Genomic DNA, 17,030 nt, shown 5'->3' on the forward strand with positions numbered 1-17,030 from the left:
ACTTGATCTAAAATCATAGGAGTTTTATATTAAATTAACTATAAAAAATATTGTCGTTAATGACACCGAAAATTGAAGTAATCGAAAAGTAGAAATAATCATCAATTAATTAAATAAGATAAAAAAGGGGTGACCAGAGAATTAGAAAGTTAAATAAGTAATTAAAAGGTATATTTTGGAAAGACCCTGCTTTGCAAGAAAATGGTATATACAACCAACTAATTGTTTTGATACCATAACCATTGTAAGCATAGATTCAGAGATATTAAGTATTATACATTTGTGAAGATAGATTTTCGTGTATCATTAGCTTTTAAAGGATTTTGTAGTTTTTTTCTTTTTTTAAGTATTAAGGTATTTTGCAATTTTTTTGTCATAGATCAAGCATCTTATAATAATGAAGCCATAACAATAGCCAAGACAGTTATCAAGCTACCTGGGGCGGTGACGATATTACCGGCATTCTTAGATTGTTGAGCAACAGAGGCAGAACCTGCTGAGCCAGATGCTGAGGTTTCATTGGAACGTTGTTTGATATCCTCCACATTCTTAGCACCAACGGTAACATAAGCAGTGGTGGTTTGTAAGGCAGTGGTGGTAGCGGTGGTGGTGACGGTGGTTGGAACACAGTCGTCATCGGCACCAGCAGTTCCAGCAGCTCCAGCAGCAACAGTAGTTGGATACTTGGCTTCAGCAGCAGCAGTAGTTTTAACAGTGGTGGCAGCAGTAACAGTAGAGGTTGAACCAGAGTCAGCATCACAACTAACATCATCACAGTCGACGTTAGAGCATGAATCTCCATCATCTTCATCACTATCGTAATCGTCACTATCATAATCATCGCAAACATCGGTAGATGAACCTGAGCCAGAACCTGAACTTGATCCAGAGTTTGAGCCCGATCCAGAACCTGATGAAACACCTGAACCTGAAGAGCCTGAGGAGCCTGATGAGCCTGATGAGCCTGAAGATCCTGAGGAGCCTGAAGATCCTGAGGAGCCTGAAGATCCTGAGGAACCTGAAGATCCTGAGGAACCTGAAGATCCTGAGGAACCAGAAGATCCTGAGGAGCCAGAAGATCCTGAGCCTGCAGCAACAGTAGATGTAGCAGTAGATACTGCAGTGTCACAAGATTCGTCGTCGTCGTCATCAGTTACATATTCATAATCATCGTCATTTTCTGATTCGCTTGAAACAGTGGTAGTAGCAGTTGCCAATGCAGTTGTGTAAGTAGTTTGTGCACCATTCTTGACAGTGGTAATAGTGGTAGTATAGTATTCGGTGATGGTAACAACGTTTCCATCAGAACCACTACCTGATCCACTACCTGATCCACTACCTGATCCACTGCCTGATCCACTGCCTGATCCGCTGCCTGATCCGCTACCTGAGCCACTACCTGAGCCACCATTAGTTTGATCTGAAATAGTGGTTGTTGCTGCTGAAGTAGTGGTAATAGTTCCATCTCCAGGAGATTGTGTAGTGGTGGTACCATCGATACAGTCTTCATCGTCATCATCATCATCGTCATCGTCGTCACCACCAGCAGCAGTAGTGGTGGTTGATGAAGTTCTAGTAGTAGTGTTATCTTGAGGAGACCCTTTAGTAGTAGTAGTAGCAGTATCATCGTCATCATCACCACCTGGAATAGCGGTTGTAGTTGGAGATGAGGTAGTTGTATCATCGTCACAATCTTCTCCATCATCGTCATCATCATCATCATCTGGAACTGTAGTGTTGGTTGGAGATGAAGTTCTTGTGGTAGTAGTTGGAGATGAAGTAGTAGTACCATCACCTGGGGTGGAAGTAGTAGTTGTGGTATTATCACCACCATCATCATCATCACAGTCTTCTTCATCTTCATCATCATCGTCATCTTCTGTTGAAGTTGAGTTGGTACCTAAGATTTTATTGAGTAAAGAAGGATCTGAACTAGAAGAAGGATCGATACTTGAAGAAAGGGTGGATGAAGCTTCGGTTGAAGAGCTTGAATCATTTCCTTTTATCAAATTCATCAAACCATGACGGGAAGCAGCAGTAGCTGAGGCAGCGTCAACGGTTTGAGAAGTACTTGAGCTAGAATCGGAGCCTAAAATATCATCAAGGAAATCTGAGGAGGAAGAAGGATCAGCAGAGGATGAAGTCAAGCTGGAAGAGCTGGAGGATGATGAAGAAGCAACAGTTGAAGAGCTTTGCGAGCTGGAGGAATCAGAATCAGGATCCAAAAGACTATCCAAGAGACCTTTAGAAGTAGAAGAAGGTTCTGAAGAGGAAGAATCCAAAGAGGAATCAGTAGCTTGTGCCACAGCGTTCGCAACAGTAGGCACCAAAGTCGAAGAAGCTGAGGAGGAGGAGGACGAGGAGGAGGAAGATGAAGAAGTGGAATTGTTCACTGCAGAAGATTCATTAGTTGAATCAATAGAGTCGTTAGCATTAGTTGAATCAGTGGAATCAGTGGACTCGGTGGAGTCAGTGTTATCAGAGTCTGAATTCTTTGAACCGAATATAGAACTGAAAAGACCACGCTTGGCTAAGCCATTGTCATTAGAATCCAAGTCAATTTGCTGTTGATTAATAGCATGGGCCACAGCAGTGTACACCACTATAGATTGAAACAAGGTATTAACTTTCATATTAAATATCTTTCCCTTGAATTATATTTTGCAGACAAATCTTGATGATTTCAAACGAATGAATGGGGGTACAGGGTATAAACCAAGGAAAAGAGTTAGAGAAAGAAGAAGCAAATTACCAGTAACAAGTAACAAACTTGAAAAGTAGGGGTTTCCCATACTAGATATATAAAAGAATATAAACCAATGCTGCTATAAAACCAAATTTGAAAAACTTCCTAATTCGGTGCGATAATTAAATTAACATTTTTGCAATATTTTCGAGGTTGAACAATTGATGAAGTGCATGAAAAAAAATTACCGTATTGGGTGAGGACTGCACATACCCAGGGTTTACCAATGAGTTTTCGCAAGCTAATTGACAGTTTATGGTAAAAGCTACCCAAGGCCTCTTAGTAGAATATGGTAATAATTGAATCAACTTGGCAGGTGGTAAGTGGAGTAAGACCACTGGGTTCTTTTAGACAGTTATTGTTAGTTTTTGCAGAATGGCTAGAAATGTTTTGGATACTTCTGTATTTGGAGAATGAGTTATTACTGAAACAAGTTCTCTAGTAGAGGGTTGCAATCTTGGTTTTTTGCCATATGAGTCCATAGGGTTGGGCTAGATGTAGCGGGGTGGTTCTAATTGAGGAGCTGGTGGATGTAATGAAACCAGTGGAACCAGTGGATTCAGTGGATTCAGTGGATTCGGTGGAACCAGTGGAACCGCAAACCTAATGTTTAATACTGCCTTACAGAAACATTTGGTGAATGTTTTCACAAGTTTCCCAAGTCGAAATCCCTGGTGGCTCTTTTACAATTGCCTCTGTTAATAGTAATGTGGTATGAATTAAAAATACAAATATATAAAAAAGGTATAGAGAAAATCGTAAAAGTTATTAAAAGAAAAGGAAAGGGGGAAGAAATGAAACATTTTAATTGGTATCTTGAAGTCTTTTACCCAAATGGTTAAGAAGCTCTTCATCGGCCATAGCTAATAAGTCGGCTCTCTTCTTAATGGTTTTTCTAACCGATCTTCTAACTATTCTCTTTAAAGATTTCTTTTCCGATCTCTTTTTATTACCACAGCAGCAGTTTTGTTTGTTTGAAGAGGAACCAAAAATTGAAGAACCAGATTTAGAAGAGCCAGAGCTAGAACCAGAGGTACCAAAGAAATGATCAAGGATAGTTTCTGCAATTTCAAGAACTAAACCAAGACCTGATTCAGCACCATCAAATATATCATCAAGGATTTCGCTAAGTAAACCGGAACCTGAACCTGAGCTTCCTGAAGTGCTTGAAGAAGTTGAGTTACCAAAAATATCGTCAACAATATCACCTAAAAGCAGACTCCATGTAGTGTTACCAGAACTTGAAGAATCACCTCCGAGTAATTCTTCAATAACATCAAGAATGATACCAAATATGGTTCCCAAGATACCTTTACCACCGGAACTAGAAGAGGAAGAGGTGGACGATGATGAATTACCATCGAATAATTTATCAAATACACTTTCACCGAGTGATAAGAACTCGGAGGATAAACTCTTAGAAGAACCAGATGATGATTCAGTATCGTTGTCATCACTATCGAAAAGATCATCGAAGATTTCGCTTAAGAAACCGCCGGTTGAAGTAGAAGTGGATCTAGTAGAAGTAGTAGTGGCAGATGCATCATCATCGCCATCAAATAAATCAAGAATTCCCCCTAATAATGAACCACCAGTAGAAGTCGATCTAGCAGAAGTAGTGGTAGCGGTTGAAGAAGAAGATTCATCATCATCATTCAAGAAACCACCAATCAAGTTACTCAATAAGCCACCGCCAGTAGAGGTGGATTTAGCAGAAGTGGTGGTTACAGTTGCAGAAGAGGAAGAGTCACCGCCACCTAATAAGTCATCTAATAAACCTCCAGTTTCAGATGATGCAGCAGTCTTTTTAGCAGAAGTAGTGGCCTTTTTAGTAGATGAAGTTGTGGAGTCCTTATCGTCACCACCAAGATAATTATTATATAAATTACCTAATAATCCACCAGTAGAAGAAGAATCAGAAGAAGTTTTAGTGGTGGTAGTAGAATCGTCATTTTCACCAGCGGCAGCTTCTAAAAAGGTGTCAACCATATTACCTAAACCGTCAGAAGTTTCGGAAGAAGCAGTGGAAGTGGTATGAGTAGCATCAGCTCTTTTAACAAATTCTCTAGTTTGTAATCTGGATTCAAGACTTGAAACCAATCTTCTAAAAATTGATTGAACAATACCGGAGTTCTTAATGGTAGTATATAAACTACTCCAATCAATTTTCTTAACCACTGAAACAACCAATCTTTCACCAGCTTCAATGAACTCTTTATGGTTCATGAGATAATTATAGACTTTGCCAATAATACCAGAGTTGTAAATTTGTTCAACAATGTTGATAATAGTATCCAAATCTCTCTTGGAGATGTCTGATTTAGAATCTTCCAAAATGTCTCTTTTAATACTTCTTTTAATTTTAGAGTTAGAAGAGTCTTTCAAATAATCAATAAGAGATTCGTTATTATCGGAATCTGAATACATTGATTTGAAAAAACTTTTTGTTAACCCACTATTTTCAATAACATTAGCAATCGAAGAAACATTCAAACTTCCAGACGATATGGAAGAGGTAACCACTTTAGATAAAGAAGACGAGTTGGTTGAACCCAAAGTATCAACAAAATCGTTCAACAAATTAGAATTTTTTAACATATTCATCAAAGAATCTAATATATCACCATCTCTTTTAGTCAAACTGTTGGATTCGGTCAGTATTTCTTGAACAGCACGAATGGCCCATTCATGGTCAAGCTCTTGTGCATTTCTTTTCGAAGTCACATCAATTATTTCATTACTATTAGTATCAGATTTAGCAGCAACGAGTGAAGAAGTAACCAAGGTTATGGTTGTAAATATAAAACCAAACCTCATAGTGTATAAACGAAAGTTAATAGTTGGAGATAGTTACCAGTTTGTAGGAAAAGCTTTGCAAGCCAGTTTAGTGGAATTCTACTTGGTTTTAAATCATTCATGAGCTACTAGATGAACTCATTAGATTTATTAAGTTAGACATTTGTTACAATAGGTGCAACTCATTCCTAATCGGGTAAACTAATTTTGTTCCAACAGTGAAAACTTCCTATTTCGGTGCGAAACCTTTTGAACAATCTTTTCATTTTTGCAAACCATTTCCCAAGCTTGAACCACTGATGTTTATATTTGGCTGCATTGGGTTGTTGGGATGAGGCTAGCAATACTGAGCTAGGAATGAGGAGTGGTGGCTGCGTTTTGCACGTATCAAAAGAGTACCTGGATAGGTATTAAGCCTTGACCCGAATCAACGGGTGAATACATCACTGATGAATGGGGGTTGGAAGGCTTACGTTCTCGATCAAGATGACATGTTGACAGTTGAAGGACAAGAAAGATGTACGGTGAAAAAAATATTAACTAGTTGGCTGATCTAGCTGGGCTTACTTTAAGAAGATGCAAACTTACCAATTCCAGTAAGCCAAGTAACTATTGTTTTGGATTCTCCAGATTAGTTACGCTATGTGGGGGTACTCTGATACACTTAATCGGAGGGTTTTAGCAGGGCCTTCTATTGTCTATAGTATGATTGCAAAATTGGGATATAGGCTACTAAATTGATATATACGGTGCACCCGTGCAGCTTCTGACTAGTTGCAAACATGCAAACATGCAAACATGCAAACATGTATTGACTTTTCTATTTTTGTTTGGCAAAGCTATGGGAAGAGAGGACCCCTACTCTGAAGCTTTAACCATGGTGGTATTGCAACAATTAATTGTGGTGGTTAAGACACCCGTACCGTCGCTAGGTTTGTTCGGTTTTTTTTTTTTTTTTTTATTGATTGATCAACTTTCAAGCAGATACTGCTTCATCAAGGTTTAATAGGTACGCCGAACATTGGCCATGAGACCAACTTTAGTTAGAATGATAAGGCCTCGTCGCCCAGAAAGGAAAGCACCTCCATTGTTGCCACCTTTGAAACTCTACAAGGCTATATTGAGAACCCATGTACATAAGTTACCCATTGAATTAAGATCTTTGGGCGATGAATACGTGAAAGCCGAATTTAAAGCCCATCAAAATATCGACAACCCATTGCATATCGTTGGGTTTTTAACCCAGTGGCAAGATTACTTGAAAAATTTGGATGGAGGCTCATGGCAAGAAGGAAAATTGAGTCAAGAAGACTTGGATAAGATGTCACCGGAACAAGTGAATCAATTATATGAATTAATGTTAGAAACGAAAAGACTTGGTAGTGAAGGTTAGTGAGTGTATATAGCTATTCATAGTATTAAATATTTATTACAGTGATCTATTTATTACAGTTGTATTATTCATTATCGTCTTCGAGAAGATGAGAATCATCATCTTCATTTTCGGTTTCCTTTTCTTCGGGAGGATGATGTTGATTAACAAATTTGTATTTGGGAGCATAATCTGGCTTTTCAAAATTGTGAATTTCAAACCATTTTGGGATACAAGAGCTTTTATCCCAGGTAAAATCATCCACGGCTATACATGCACATCTTCTAGCAGATTTTATTTCTGGGTTATGAGGACAATCACCATTTGGCTTATGGTAGTATCCGGTATTTTCTAGGAATAATAATTCATCTTTACTTAATAGTAAAGATACGGCCATCGAATGAATTGGAGCATCACCCCATCTTGAATAATAAATTCCGCCTTCTTTATCAATCAAATCGAAAAATTTCATATAAGGTTCCAGTCGGTAAAAATCCATATCACCAATTTCAAAATTAGACCAAAAATGACACATATTGTAAGTAGTTCCACCATCTTCGGATAAAAACCCCATGTTATTATCTTTAGCAATGAGTTTCTTATTTTTTTTAGCAAACTTTTGAACGGTATCCCATAACCCAACCACAGTTGTATGTAGCTCTAAAGGAGCCATCGTAAAAGCATACTTTTTATTATTCTCATTCATATATTTGAACCAATCTTTTTCGAATATATCACAGTTGAACCTAATTTCTGGTTCAACTCTCCAATAAAATCTATAATTTTTCATTATCGGTAGTCTATAGAATAAACCAGCATTGAATCTGCACATGTGTCTGTAAGCTTCAGAATCCCCGTATTTAATTTTGGCTTCCTTCATCTGTCTTCTAACTTCAGCAGCCTTTGATTGATCAATCCATTTAGGGGATGACCAATAGTCTTTGGGGATCTCAACAAAATGAGCTTGTCCACTTACAAGGGACTGAACCACTTTGATAAATGTAGGATGGAAAGGTTTATCATTGGCAAAAACCCAATCATAATGATACTTTGAGTTAAATCTTGCTTCAACAGATTCAATAGCTTCAATCATTCCAACAAAATCTTCATTTCTCACTAAAGAGAAAAAGGTTGCATTTTCCCGTTTATAAAAAGGATCATATTCAGGAATGGTTATATTTATTTGACCTTTGGAAGCTTTTCCTACTTCTTTATTATTGAACTTGATACCATAACTTTCGAATTGGCCCATTTTGTCAAATTCAACCTCCTGCAAAAAATGTGATTGACCTTTTTCAATATCTTTAATATTGAAAACGTACTCTTTCATGGACATTTTACTTGGTCTATTATCCTTTTCTAACTCTTTTTCTTCTCCTTTTGGCTTATCTTTGGGCCGTTCGGTCTTTTCAATCTCTTTTGGATTTTGCTTTTGGGATCCCCCTTCGTACCCTTCCAACTCGTGCGCATTAAGTGGTGGTAATGGATCATTATCATAATGGACTTTGGACTTCAATAGCTCAATCTTATCATTTATTTTAACTGGATACGAATCTAACAGTAGCAAAGTTACCACATGTGAATAAGTCACAATCAAAATGACTGCTAGCAAGGATAGTAGAGCTACTCTTCTGACAGATAACCGTCGTCTTACTAACTGCCAGCCCAACATTATTTGATTATCTAGCTATTGGACCCGTTAAACTCAATGTGAAATCTATTCTTAAGCTCCTTTCGTCCACAAAGTCGAGTCCTCTTTCCCAATTCTCAATCAAGAAGTAATCATACGATGAGTAAAGTATCCGACAAGTCTGTTCTTCAGCATCTAGAGATTCCTTTTTTTTTTTTTTTTTCTATTTCCCCATCCTCCATATGCCTGATTTGTACCTTTTTTTTTGGCTTTCAACGAGTTTTTCTTTCTAATGAGAAGCTTAACAATGTAAGGGGAATCTTGATACTTTGTGTCGCGTGACTTTAATTCGAACAAGGCTCAAAGGGTAGATATCGGTGATTGAATACCCTGGGAAGAGGTGTTCGTAATTTGTATGCTAAAGACCAATCAAGATTACTTATGTATAGGATTTTTCAAACTATAAACTTTAAAAAAAAAAAGAAGTGAATGAATGAAATCAGCCTTTTCGATGAAAAATGAATTAAAAAAAAGTATCTATTTAAATTACAAACCTTTACCGTAATTACCAGAAGCGAAGAAATCCATGATGATCTTAACAATTTCTTCTAATGCAGCCAACCAAGTAGCTAATTCTTGGGCAACTTTATCTTGGTCAGAACCCAATTTTTCAAAAAAATCTTTTCTGTAAGGACAGGCTTTCATTGCTAATTTGAAAACTGGTTTAACTAAAACACCATGGTACTTGGATAAAGTTTTAGTATAAGCATCAGTGAAGGTGACGGTCAATTCTTTTGAAGGAGCATCAACGGTTTCTCTCATGGCTTGGGCAGTGAATTGTAAACCACGAGATAACCATAATAAACCTTGAGTAGCAGTTTTAGTCTTAGTATTAGCTTCTGATAAGATTAAATCTTGTAAAGTAGAAGCATTTGATGGATCTTGTAATAACTTGGCTCTAACTTTACCAATATTACCAGTCATATCTTTTTGAACAACTGCAAATGCAGATGATCCTAATAAGTCAAATAATTTGACCAAAGCTTCAGAAGCTTCCAAGAAGCTAGCAGTATCAATTTTTCCATCAGTAACTGGAACATCAGCGAATGATTTTTTACCATCAAAAAAAGTAGCCATCTTGTACGTGTATTTATTTGAATGTCAAGGTTAAACTAATGTAGTACCTAATACCTAAATATTTGACAGGGTAATTATGGAGATTGATAAACGAACGATTGAAAATGTTTTGTTGTCTTTTTTGCTTTTTTGTAACGCGTTATTACCAGCCGCACGTGATCTGCCAAATCAAAGTAAAACACCCGTACCGCTTTTCTGATGTCAGCCTCACCAAAGTTCCATTGGTTAACTCTTGTCAGTTTGGCACCTTTTGGTTTAGCTTATTCCTTTCAATTGACTTCTTTTAGTTGAAAGGGGAACTTGTTGTAGTCCTATTAAAATTCAGTGCATTTGGGCGATCATTATAAATAGCACTCAAATTGGCAAAAATACGCTACAAATTGCAAAAAAGTTCATGACATTAGGCATTTCATTAAATTAATTACTGATACATAAGGAGTAGTAAACTATAAATACAACTAGAGTAGGAAAAGAAAGTCTATTGAAATAATGCATAAGGAGAAAAGACACCTACCATTCCAAATCTTGAGCCCACCTAACTTTCCTCTTTTTAGAATCGGACTTCATAGCAGGTTTTTCATTTGAGTCAGTGGGAGCGTTTTCTTTATCGTCTGAGGCATCACGATCAGAATCGTTTTCGGATTCACGATCGGTTTCAGTTTCATCATCTTCTGGTATGACTTGCTTTTTAGCGGGTTTCATTTTAGACAAGATATTTTTATTTGAGAATATTGGAATATTACTGGTGGGGGGTATTGGTTGTTGACTAACAAGTTCAACTTCATTAGTATTGGTGTCGGATGGGTTTTTCAGTTTCTCTTTTTGTAATTCTTTACAATATTTGTCGAATTCAATTTTAGAATAAAACCCAATTTTCTTGATCGAATCCTTTTGGGATTGTTTGGGAGATTTTTTTTTGTGAATCGAAAAATATTTATTATGTAAAGCTTTGATTATAGCCATTTTTGATTTTGGTTTTTTATTCAACGGCTTAGAATCATTTGAAGTATCGTCATTTGTTGGAATTTGAACAATTTCATTAACGTCTTCTGGTAATGGGAACCCTTCACAATTGGAAGCATTCAATTCAGTACCAAATTGGGTTGCATCATTGATCAACCCAGTCAGAGAGTCAACGATAAATATATTATGCTTTCTTTGTTGATACTTAATACTTGGCTTAGACGGTATTATTGATTTTGGGGTGCAAATTCTTTTGGGTGATTTTATATGATTAAGATTATTTGATTGTACACTATGTTTAAGGAGATAATTTTCATTTGGTTTTCTCAAGTCAACATTGGTTAAATTTGATAATGGTTTTAATATTGGAATTTGCGATTTAGTTGATGTATTTGTTTTCTTCGGAGGGGCTTTGAAAAAAATTTTACCTGATTTCTTGATTGAATTGACATCCTTATTACGAATGGATTTCAAAGGATCAGGATATGGCGATAAATTTTCCTTGTTTTCATCACTTGCATTATTTGAATTTGATAAATATGAATTTAATTGTAAATCTAAGTTGTCAGGGAGTGATGATGTAGGATTTAAATTTTTAGTAAAGCGTCCTTTAAACACTCTACTTCTTAATTGGTCATCCAATTCTAAGTCTTCATCTTTTTCATTCAATTGATTCATTAATTTAGTTACTTTATCATTATTTAATTTTCTATTGGAAAAAATAGATTCTTCATTTTCTGATAATCCAAAAATATCATCAGTGTTGGATTGCTCACTTTTCAGTCTCAATTGCTTGGTAACTTTAAATAAATCATTAGTAATTGAATTGGTTTTCGAAAGAATCGGACTTAGTTTTAAATTTGGACTATTTTCTATATTTAAAAGATTTTGTTCAGAATTATTCGGTAGTTTTTCAATTGCACTTTTATCATCTATACCTTCCAATAGATTATCATAGTCTAGTTTCAATTCTTCTGAATCAAGTAGGTTACTACTATCGAATTCGGCAAACGATTGATCAAATTCGGACTGTAGTACCATTTCAACAAAATGCAACCAAAAACAAAAAAAGAAATATAATCAAAAATGCAAACGAATGCAAAAAAAGATTGGAAATGGGTAGTAAACGATTGGCAATCTTTGTTTTTTCAGTGAGGGATCAAACTTTAAACTTAAACAAAGATGAGTACAAAGAAAAGTCTGATAAAAATACCAAAAAACAGGGTGATGACAACAGGGTAAAGGAAATGAGTCAAGGGAAGGCTAAAATGAAAAACAAAACGAAAAATGACGAAGCAAGGTGATATTTATGTTGTCGATGACTTCAAAATAGGGGGTAATGACAAGAAGATGAAGAAGTAGTTAAAAAACAACAACAACGAAAAAGAAAAGAAACAAACAAAAAGAAAAAAGATTCAAAGATGGATCAATTCTTTTTGTTTTTTGTTTTTGTTTTAGATGGTTCAATGGACTTGAAAAATTGTTGTCTTGACTTCGAAAAGTTAATTGAATTGTCAAAAAGTATCAAAATTTAGGTTGCTCGTCAAAAACTGATGGTAAATGAGGCAACAAAAACAAAAAGACTTGACTTGAGACGAAAAAAATAAGCAAAATAACGTTCTGTGGAAAGTGAAGGGGTTCTTATTCTTCTTGTAAAGCGGCGAATGACGAAAGCAGGAGGGAGAAAAGAGCCAAACGAGTGCCTGTATAAGGAGATTGTATTGATGATCAAGGGTTCTGCTTTGTTTGTGTTTGACAAGCACTTATATAAAGACTAAAGGAAGAAGTAATGAATGAAATATATCTGGAAAAAAAAAAAAGTGTATGGAAGTTGACGATTTAAAGTGAAATTTTTTGAAAACTAAATTGTAATTGTCTTCACCGATCTTGGTAAATTGATCTTTGGAGAGAAAAGGGGAAATCAACCATATACTAGTGAAGGAATAGTTAAAATCAAAACATACAGATTCCAGAGAAGGATGTCTTAAACAGTTGAAAATGAAAACATTCTTTGGGTAATAGATGTTTATATTTGTACTAAATCAGGGAAAAAAACATCAACAGATTAATTTCACAAACTTTTTGCCGGTTACAAAAAAAAAAGCACTACAACACCAAAAGGACGTGGCAGACCCAGAAATTAGAGGGTTTTTGAGAAAATCAATCCTGAATGGGACCTGTATTAATTACTTAAGTTAGTTAATAAATTACTAATAATTTCTCAAGATTTCATTGAGCTGGTCTCTTTTTAACATGTTTTCTAACTTGAAACAAGCGGCGAGCTCGTCCAACTCGTTATAGGTCAAGTCAGCCAACAAGTCAGCGTATTCGTACTGGAAATATTGACTGAACAACAAATTTCTAGTAACCCGGGATATGTGATCTCTTATGGTCCAGACATGCGGATAGATGGCTCTTTGGTTCTCCAAGGGGATGTTTTGTTCAAAGTGCTCTTGTAATGAATCATAGAGTTTAGCGTATTTTGGATCAATATCGTTCCCCCATCTATCCAAGCCCAATTTTTTCTTTCTGATAAGGTAGTGCCCCAATACTTGGTACAATTTTGATTCCGGGTCCACGTAAACCAATCCTTGGTATCCGATATCTTTATAGAGCCAGATGTTCCAACTGATTGGGGTTTTATCACCGCTGGGATCGCCATGCGAGTAAATATCAAGCTGGTCTTTTAAAAGTTGATACCGTGCCTTGTTGATGGTATCGGGATCGCCGTCACCACGAACGGTGGACGCATACACCGGACCAAACTCCCCGTTCCATACCGGGACTTTATTCTTGATCATATAATCAATTTTACGAGTGTACTGATTTTCAAGTTTTGTCTTTTCAGAATCAGAACCGGCGTATAAAGTACCTTGTGGGTTGGGGAACCCGAAGTTTGAATAGTCATGAATCGAAAAAACAGAATTAGGGAAAGTCGTTGCTGGTGGGAATTGACTAAAATCCATTGCATAAGTATTTGCATCCAAAAACAAAATATGATTTGAATCGTTGGAACGAATTGTTTTTTCAAGACGAACATAAAAATCAATAAGCTTTGAATGGTCTTCGGACGCTGGCTCATTCAATGGGTTATAACCGGCAATCCATTCATTCTTTTCGTAATATTTAGCAATTTCAGCCCAAAGGTTAATAATTACATCCTGAAATATCTTAAAGTCCCAGAAAAGAGCCTTATGAATGCTAGAGTCACTATGCCAATCTTGGTTCTGGCCCCCGGGAACAGCATGCAAGTCCAAAATGGTATATATGCCGTGCTTGGAGCAAGTATCGATGATCTTATTCAACTTTGTGAATCCGTCACCGTTAATCTTGAATAAATCACCATCATCATTTAAGAAATGACGGTAATTAAAAGGAATTCTCACGCAGTTCAATTTCAACTCATTCTTGAAGAAAAGGGCATCCAGCTCCGTCCAATAATAATCATAAAACTTCTCAAAGAAGAAGTCGTACTTCTGCTTACCCATTTTTAACTCCAACACTTTCTTATGTTCAGTCTCATGTCCTGGGTATCCAGTAATGAAATTTTCCATATTAAGGTGTCCTCCGGTAGCACATCCTTTCAATACCACCGGCTTATCATTGGAGTCAACTATCTTGGTTCCTTTAACCTTGAGAAACCCACTCATCGTTCGTTATTGGAATTACCAACTCCATGACTCCCTGCTGCCTGAATGAAAAAGCCCTTTTATACCAGCTCTGCTTTTCCAATTACCCCCATCCAAGCACGGGTACGTTACCTGTTCTGGTGCAATGCTCCAACCTTCGTCCATCCCACCCAACCATTGTTCCCCCACAAAAGCAAGGCTTGAAGTATCTTTGAATTATCGAATTCTTAGTAAAAGTTTAAGCGGAAAAGCGAAACGCGGGGTGCGTCTTGCATGAAACCTCAACTATCTGAGACAATTGACAGAAGATCTCTTCACTAAACCAATGAACTGACCCACTGAAATGACCCACTGAAATGACCCACTGAACTGAACGGCCTCCTCCTACCGACACCGATGATACTGTGATAAAAAAAGCGACCCATCTGAACACAGAGGACTGGATTCGCCAAATGTAACCCCAAAAAAATGGTGCGTCCCCGAGACGCACCATTGAGTTTTTCCCCCATAAAAGAAAGGAAAAACAATCACCTACGGATTTTTTACCTTTTGCAGTCTCGGGTTTCATTGAGAGAATTCCCTCAAGAAATTTTAGGGGATGGAGTTCGCTTTGCCGGTAGTGGGTGGAGGAAGAGGAAGAGGAAGAGGAGGAGGAGGGACTGATCTGAGGAATGATCATATACTAGTACTCAGAGGTTGCGAAATCATTCTAATTTTGAACAAAGCCTAATTATAGACAAAGCACTCCACCAATTATTTTCTGGATTTGCTAGACTTTACGGGAAAAATACGACGTGGTTTCACGGTGGATTTCCAGTGGGGGAACCGGATGATCAGTATGGCTGAACGGCATCATCGAGTATAAATTGTTCTACACGAGACTTGAGTTTTGTTCTTCTATTGATACAAACAACAAGTATGTCTGATATTTCTAACGAATCTAAAGTTCTACTGGTTGAGGAAGACCAAAGCCTGCTTCATAAATCAACTGTTAAAGATTATGTTTGTGAAACTCGGCCTTGGTATACGGTTCCTCATTTACTTCACTTAAATTTTGTTTTATTTTTGGTTTGTCTTTCTTCTACCAATAATGGGTACGATGGTTCAGTGCTTAATGGGTTACAGTCCTTGAATTATTGGCAAGATTATTTTGGCCATCCATCGGGAGCAAGATTAGGTGCATTGAGTAACGCTGTTGTGTTTGGGGTGATGATTTGTTTCCCAGTGGGCCCATATCTCGCCGATCACATTGGTCGTAGGTTTTGCATTGGATTTGGCCAAGCCTTAACGGTGATTGGTAGTGTTATCCAAGGGGTTACTGGGATGGGGATACACTGTGCTGAAGGATTCTGTACGGATAGAGACCGTCATTTTGTTTGGTTTTTCTTTGCACGTATTATTGTTGGTTTTGGTGCTGGGGCTGCAGTTATTGGATCCAGTAGTTTGATTTCAGAGTTATCTTACCCAACTCATCGTGAGGTAGCTACTTTTGCCTTTAATGTTTTTTGGTATAGTGGAGCAGTTTTAGCTTCATGGGTTGTTTTCGGTACTAGAAATTTAGATTCAGATTACGCTTGGAGAATTCCCTCTTTTATTCAAGGGGCATTACCTCTAATTCAAGTGTTAACTATCTTTTTAGTTCCGGAATCGCCTAGATTTTTAATTGCTCAAGGTAGAATAGAACAAGCCGAATCAGTTTTGAAAAAATATCATATTGGTAATTCAGTGGAAGCTGATAAATTGGCTTTTATTCAATTTGAATTAGCTGAAATTCAAACGGCCATTGAAAATGAAAAACTCACCACCAATTCTTCTTACATGGATTTTATCAGAAAGAAGAACTTCCATAAACGTTTATTCTTGGTCTGTTTTGTTCCGGTTATTATGCAGCTTGCTGGTAATGGTCTTGTTTCTTACTATCTTAATAAAGTGTTGAATTCTATTGGTATCACTGGTGAAACCGAACAGCTTATCATTAATGCTTGTCTTATGACTTATAACTTTGTTTGCTCTGCTGTTATTTGCTCTCTTCTGAGCCTTTTCAAAAGAAGAACGCTATTCATCACTTGTCTTAGTGGTATGTTAATTTCCTATATCATTTGGACCATTTTATCGGCAATTAATCAGCAACGTCATTTTGAAGATAAAAGTTTGGCCAATGGGGTCTTAGCCATGATTTTCTTATTCTACCTTGCTTATAATATTGGTGTTAATGGATTACCTTACTTATACATGACTGAAATCTTACCTTACTCTCACAGAGCTAAAGGAATTAACATTTTCCAGTTCGTCCAGGAAGTTCTTTTGGTCTACAACGGGTTTGTAAATCCAGTGGCAATGGCTGCCATTGAGTGGAAATACTACATCGTCTACTGTTGTCTTCTTTGCGTTGAATTGGTTGTGGTTATTCTTTTCTTCCCAGAAACTTCCGGCCGCAGTTTAGAAGAAGTCGGTGAAGTCTTTGGCGACGAAGTAACCAAAGTCCACCTCAATTCTTACGACTCCAAAGCCAAGCACTCAATAGAACATGTTGAATCTACATAATTTTATATACTACTAATACTTTCCAATAAAATTTGGTAAAAAGATATATAAGCAATAATAAAAGTCAGTAATGTATTTATTATAAGTAATCTCTCCCCGATAACATATTACACCCGTACATATAACAAATTTCGCAGTCGTTTCTGAAAAGGACGTGCGCCAGGCCCATTTCCTGTGCTTGCAAAAACAGTATCAACAAGTTGAAATCAAGTT

The 17,030-nt window shown here is 36.9% G+C and overlaps 8 protein-coding genes across 8 annotated transcripts; 2 read left to right on the forward strand and 6 right to left on the reverse strand.

Moving 5' to 3' along the window:
* Nucleotides 1-42: 42 nt before the first annotated feature.
* On the reverse strand, nt 43-2,730 carry PGA25 (Pga25p). The gene has a single exon (XM_020221280.1). The coding sequence runs from the start codon at nt 2,631-2,633 to the stop codon at nt 390-392; it is 2,244 nt and encodes a 747-aa protein (XP_020075994.1). The 5' UTR covers nt 2,634-2,730; the 3' UTR covers nt 43-389.
* Nucleotides 2,731-3,550: 820 nt separating this feature from the next.
* On the reverse strand, nt 3,551-5,563 carry HYPBUDRAFT_148705 (uncharacterized protein; the record flags this gene model as incomplete). The annotated part of the gene is made up of 1 exon (XM_020220148.1): nt 3,551-5,563. The coding sequence occupies one exon, from the start codon at nt 5,561-5,563 to the stop codon at nt 3,551-3,553; it is 2,013 nt and encodes a 670-aa protein (XP_020075995.1).
* A 995-nt stretch (nt 5,564-6,558) lies between these two features.
* HYPBUDRAFT_152928 (uncharacterized protein) lies at nt 6,559-6,985 on the forward strand. Its single transcript, XM_020221281.1, has one exon. The coding sequence runs from the start codon at nt 6,591-6,593 to the stop codon at nt 6,933-6,935; it is 345 nt and encodes a 114-aa protein (XP_020075996.1). The 5' UTR covers nt 6,559-6,590; the 3' UTR covers nt 6,936-6,985.
* Nucleotides 6,986-6,999: 14 nt separating this feature from the next.
* HET1 (Het1p) lies at nt 7,000-9,681 on the reverse strand (the record flags this gene model as incomplete). The annotated part of the gene is made up of 2 exons (XM_020223558.1): nt 7,000-8,519; nt 9,099-9,681. The coding sequence occupies 2 exons, from the start codon at nt 9,679-9,681 to the stop codon at nt 7,000-7,002; spliced, it is 2,103 nt and encodes a 700-aa protein (XP_020075997.1).
* A 510-nt stretch (nt 9,682-10,191) lies between these two features.
* Nucleotides 10,192-11,685, reverse strand: HYPBUDRAFT_6234 (uncharacterized protein; the record flags this gene model as incomplete). The annotated part of the gene is made up of 1 exon (XM_020223559.1): nt 10,192-11,685. The coding sequence occupies one exon, from the start codon at nt 11,683-11,685 to the stop codon at nt 10,192-10,194; it is 1,494 nt and encodes a 497-aa protein (XP_020075998.1).
* A 1,169-nt stretch (nt 11,686-12,854) lies between these two features.
* On the reverse strand, nt 12,855-14,294 carry EGC1 (glycoside hydrolase family 5 protein; the record flags this gene model as incomplete). Its single annotated transcript, XM_020220149.1, has 1 exon — nt 12,855-14,294. One exon carries the CDS (start codon nt 14,292-14,294, stop codon nt 12,855-12,857), a length of 1,440 nt encoding a protein of 479 aa, XP_020075999.1.
* A 108-nt stretch (nt 14,295-14,402) lies between these two features.
* Nucleotides 14,403-15,071, reverse strand: HYPBUDRAFT_205722 (uncharacterized protein). Its single transcript, XM_020223046.1, has one exon. The coding sequence runs from the start codon at nt 14,950-14,952 to the stop codon at nt 14,512-14,514; it is 441 nt and encodes a 146-aa protein (XP_020076000.1). The 5' UTR covers nt 14,953-15,071; the 3' UTR covers nt 14,403-14,511.
* Nucleotides 15,072-15,191: 120 nt separating this feature from the next.
* HXT2.1 (general substrate transporter) lies at nt 15,192-16,866 on the forward strand (the record flags this gene model as incomplete). Its single annotated transcript, XM_020219124.1, has 1 exon — nt 15,192-16,866. One exon carries the CDS (start codon nt 15,192-15,194, stop codon nt 16,815-16,817), a length of 1,626 nt encoding a protein of 541 aa, XP_020076001.1. The 3' UTR covers nt 16,818-16,866.
* Between the last annotated feature and the right edge of the window lie 164 nt (nt 16,867-17,030).

The sequence above is a fragment of the Hyphopichia burtonii genome (genome assembly GCF_001661395.1).
Source record: "Hyphopichia burtonii NRRL Y-1933 unplaced genomic scaffold HYPBUscaffold_4, whole genome shotgun sequence".
Lineage (NCBI taxonomy): Eukaryota > Fungi > Ascomycota > Pichiomycetes > Serinales > Debaryomycetaceae > Hyphopichia > Hyphopichia burtonii.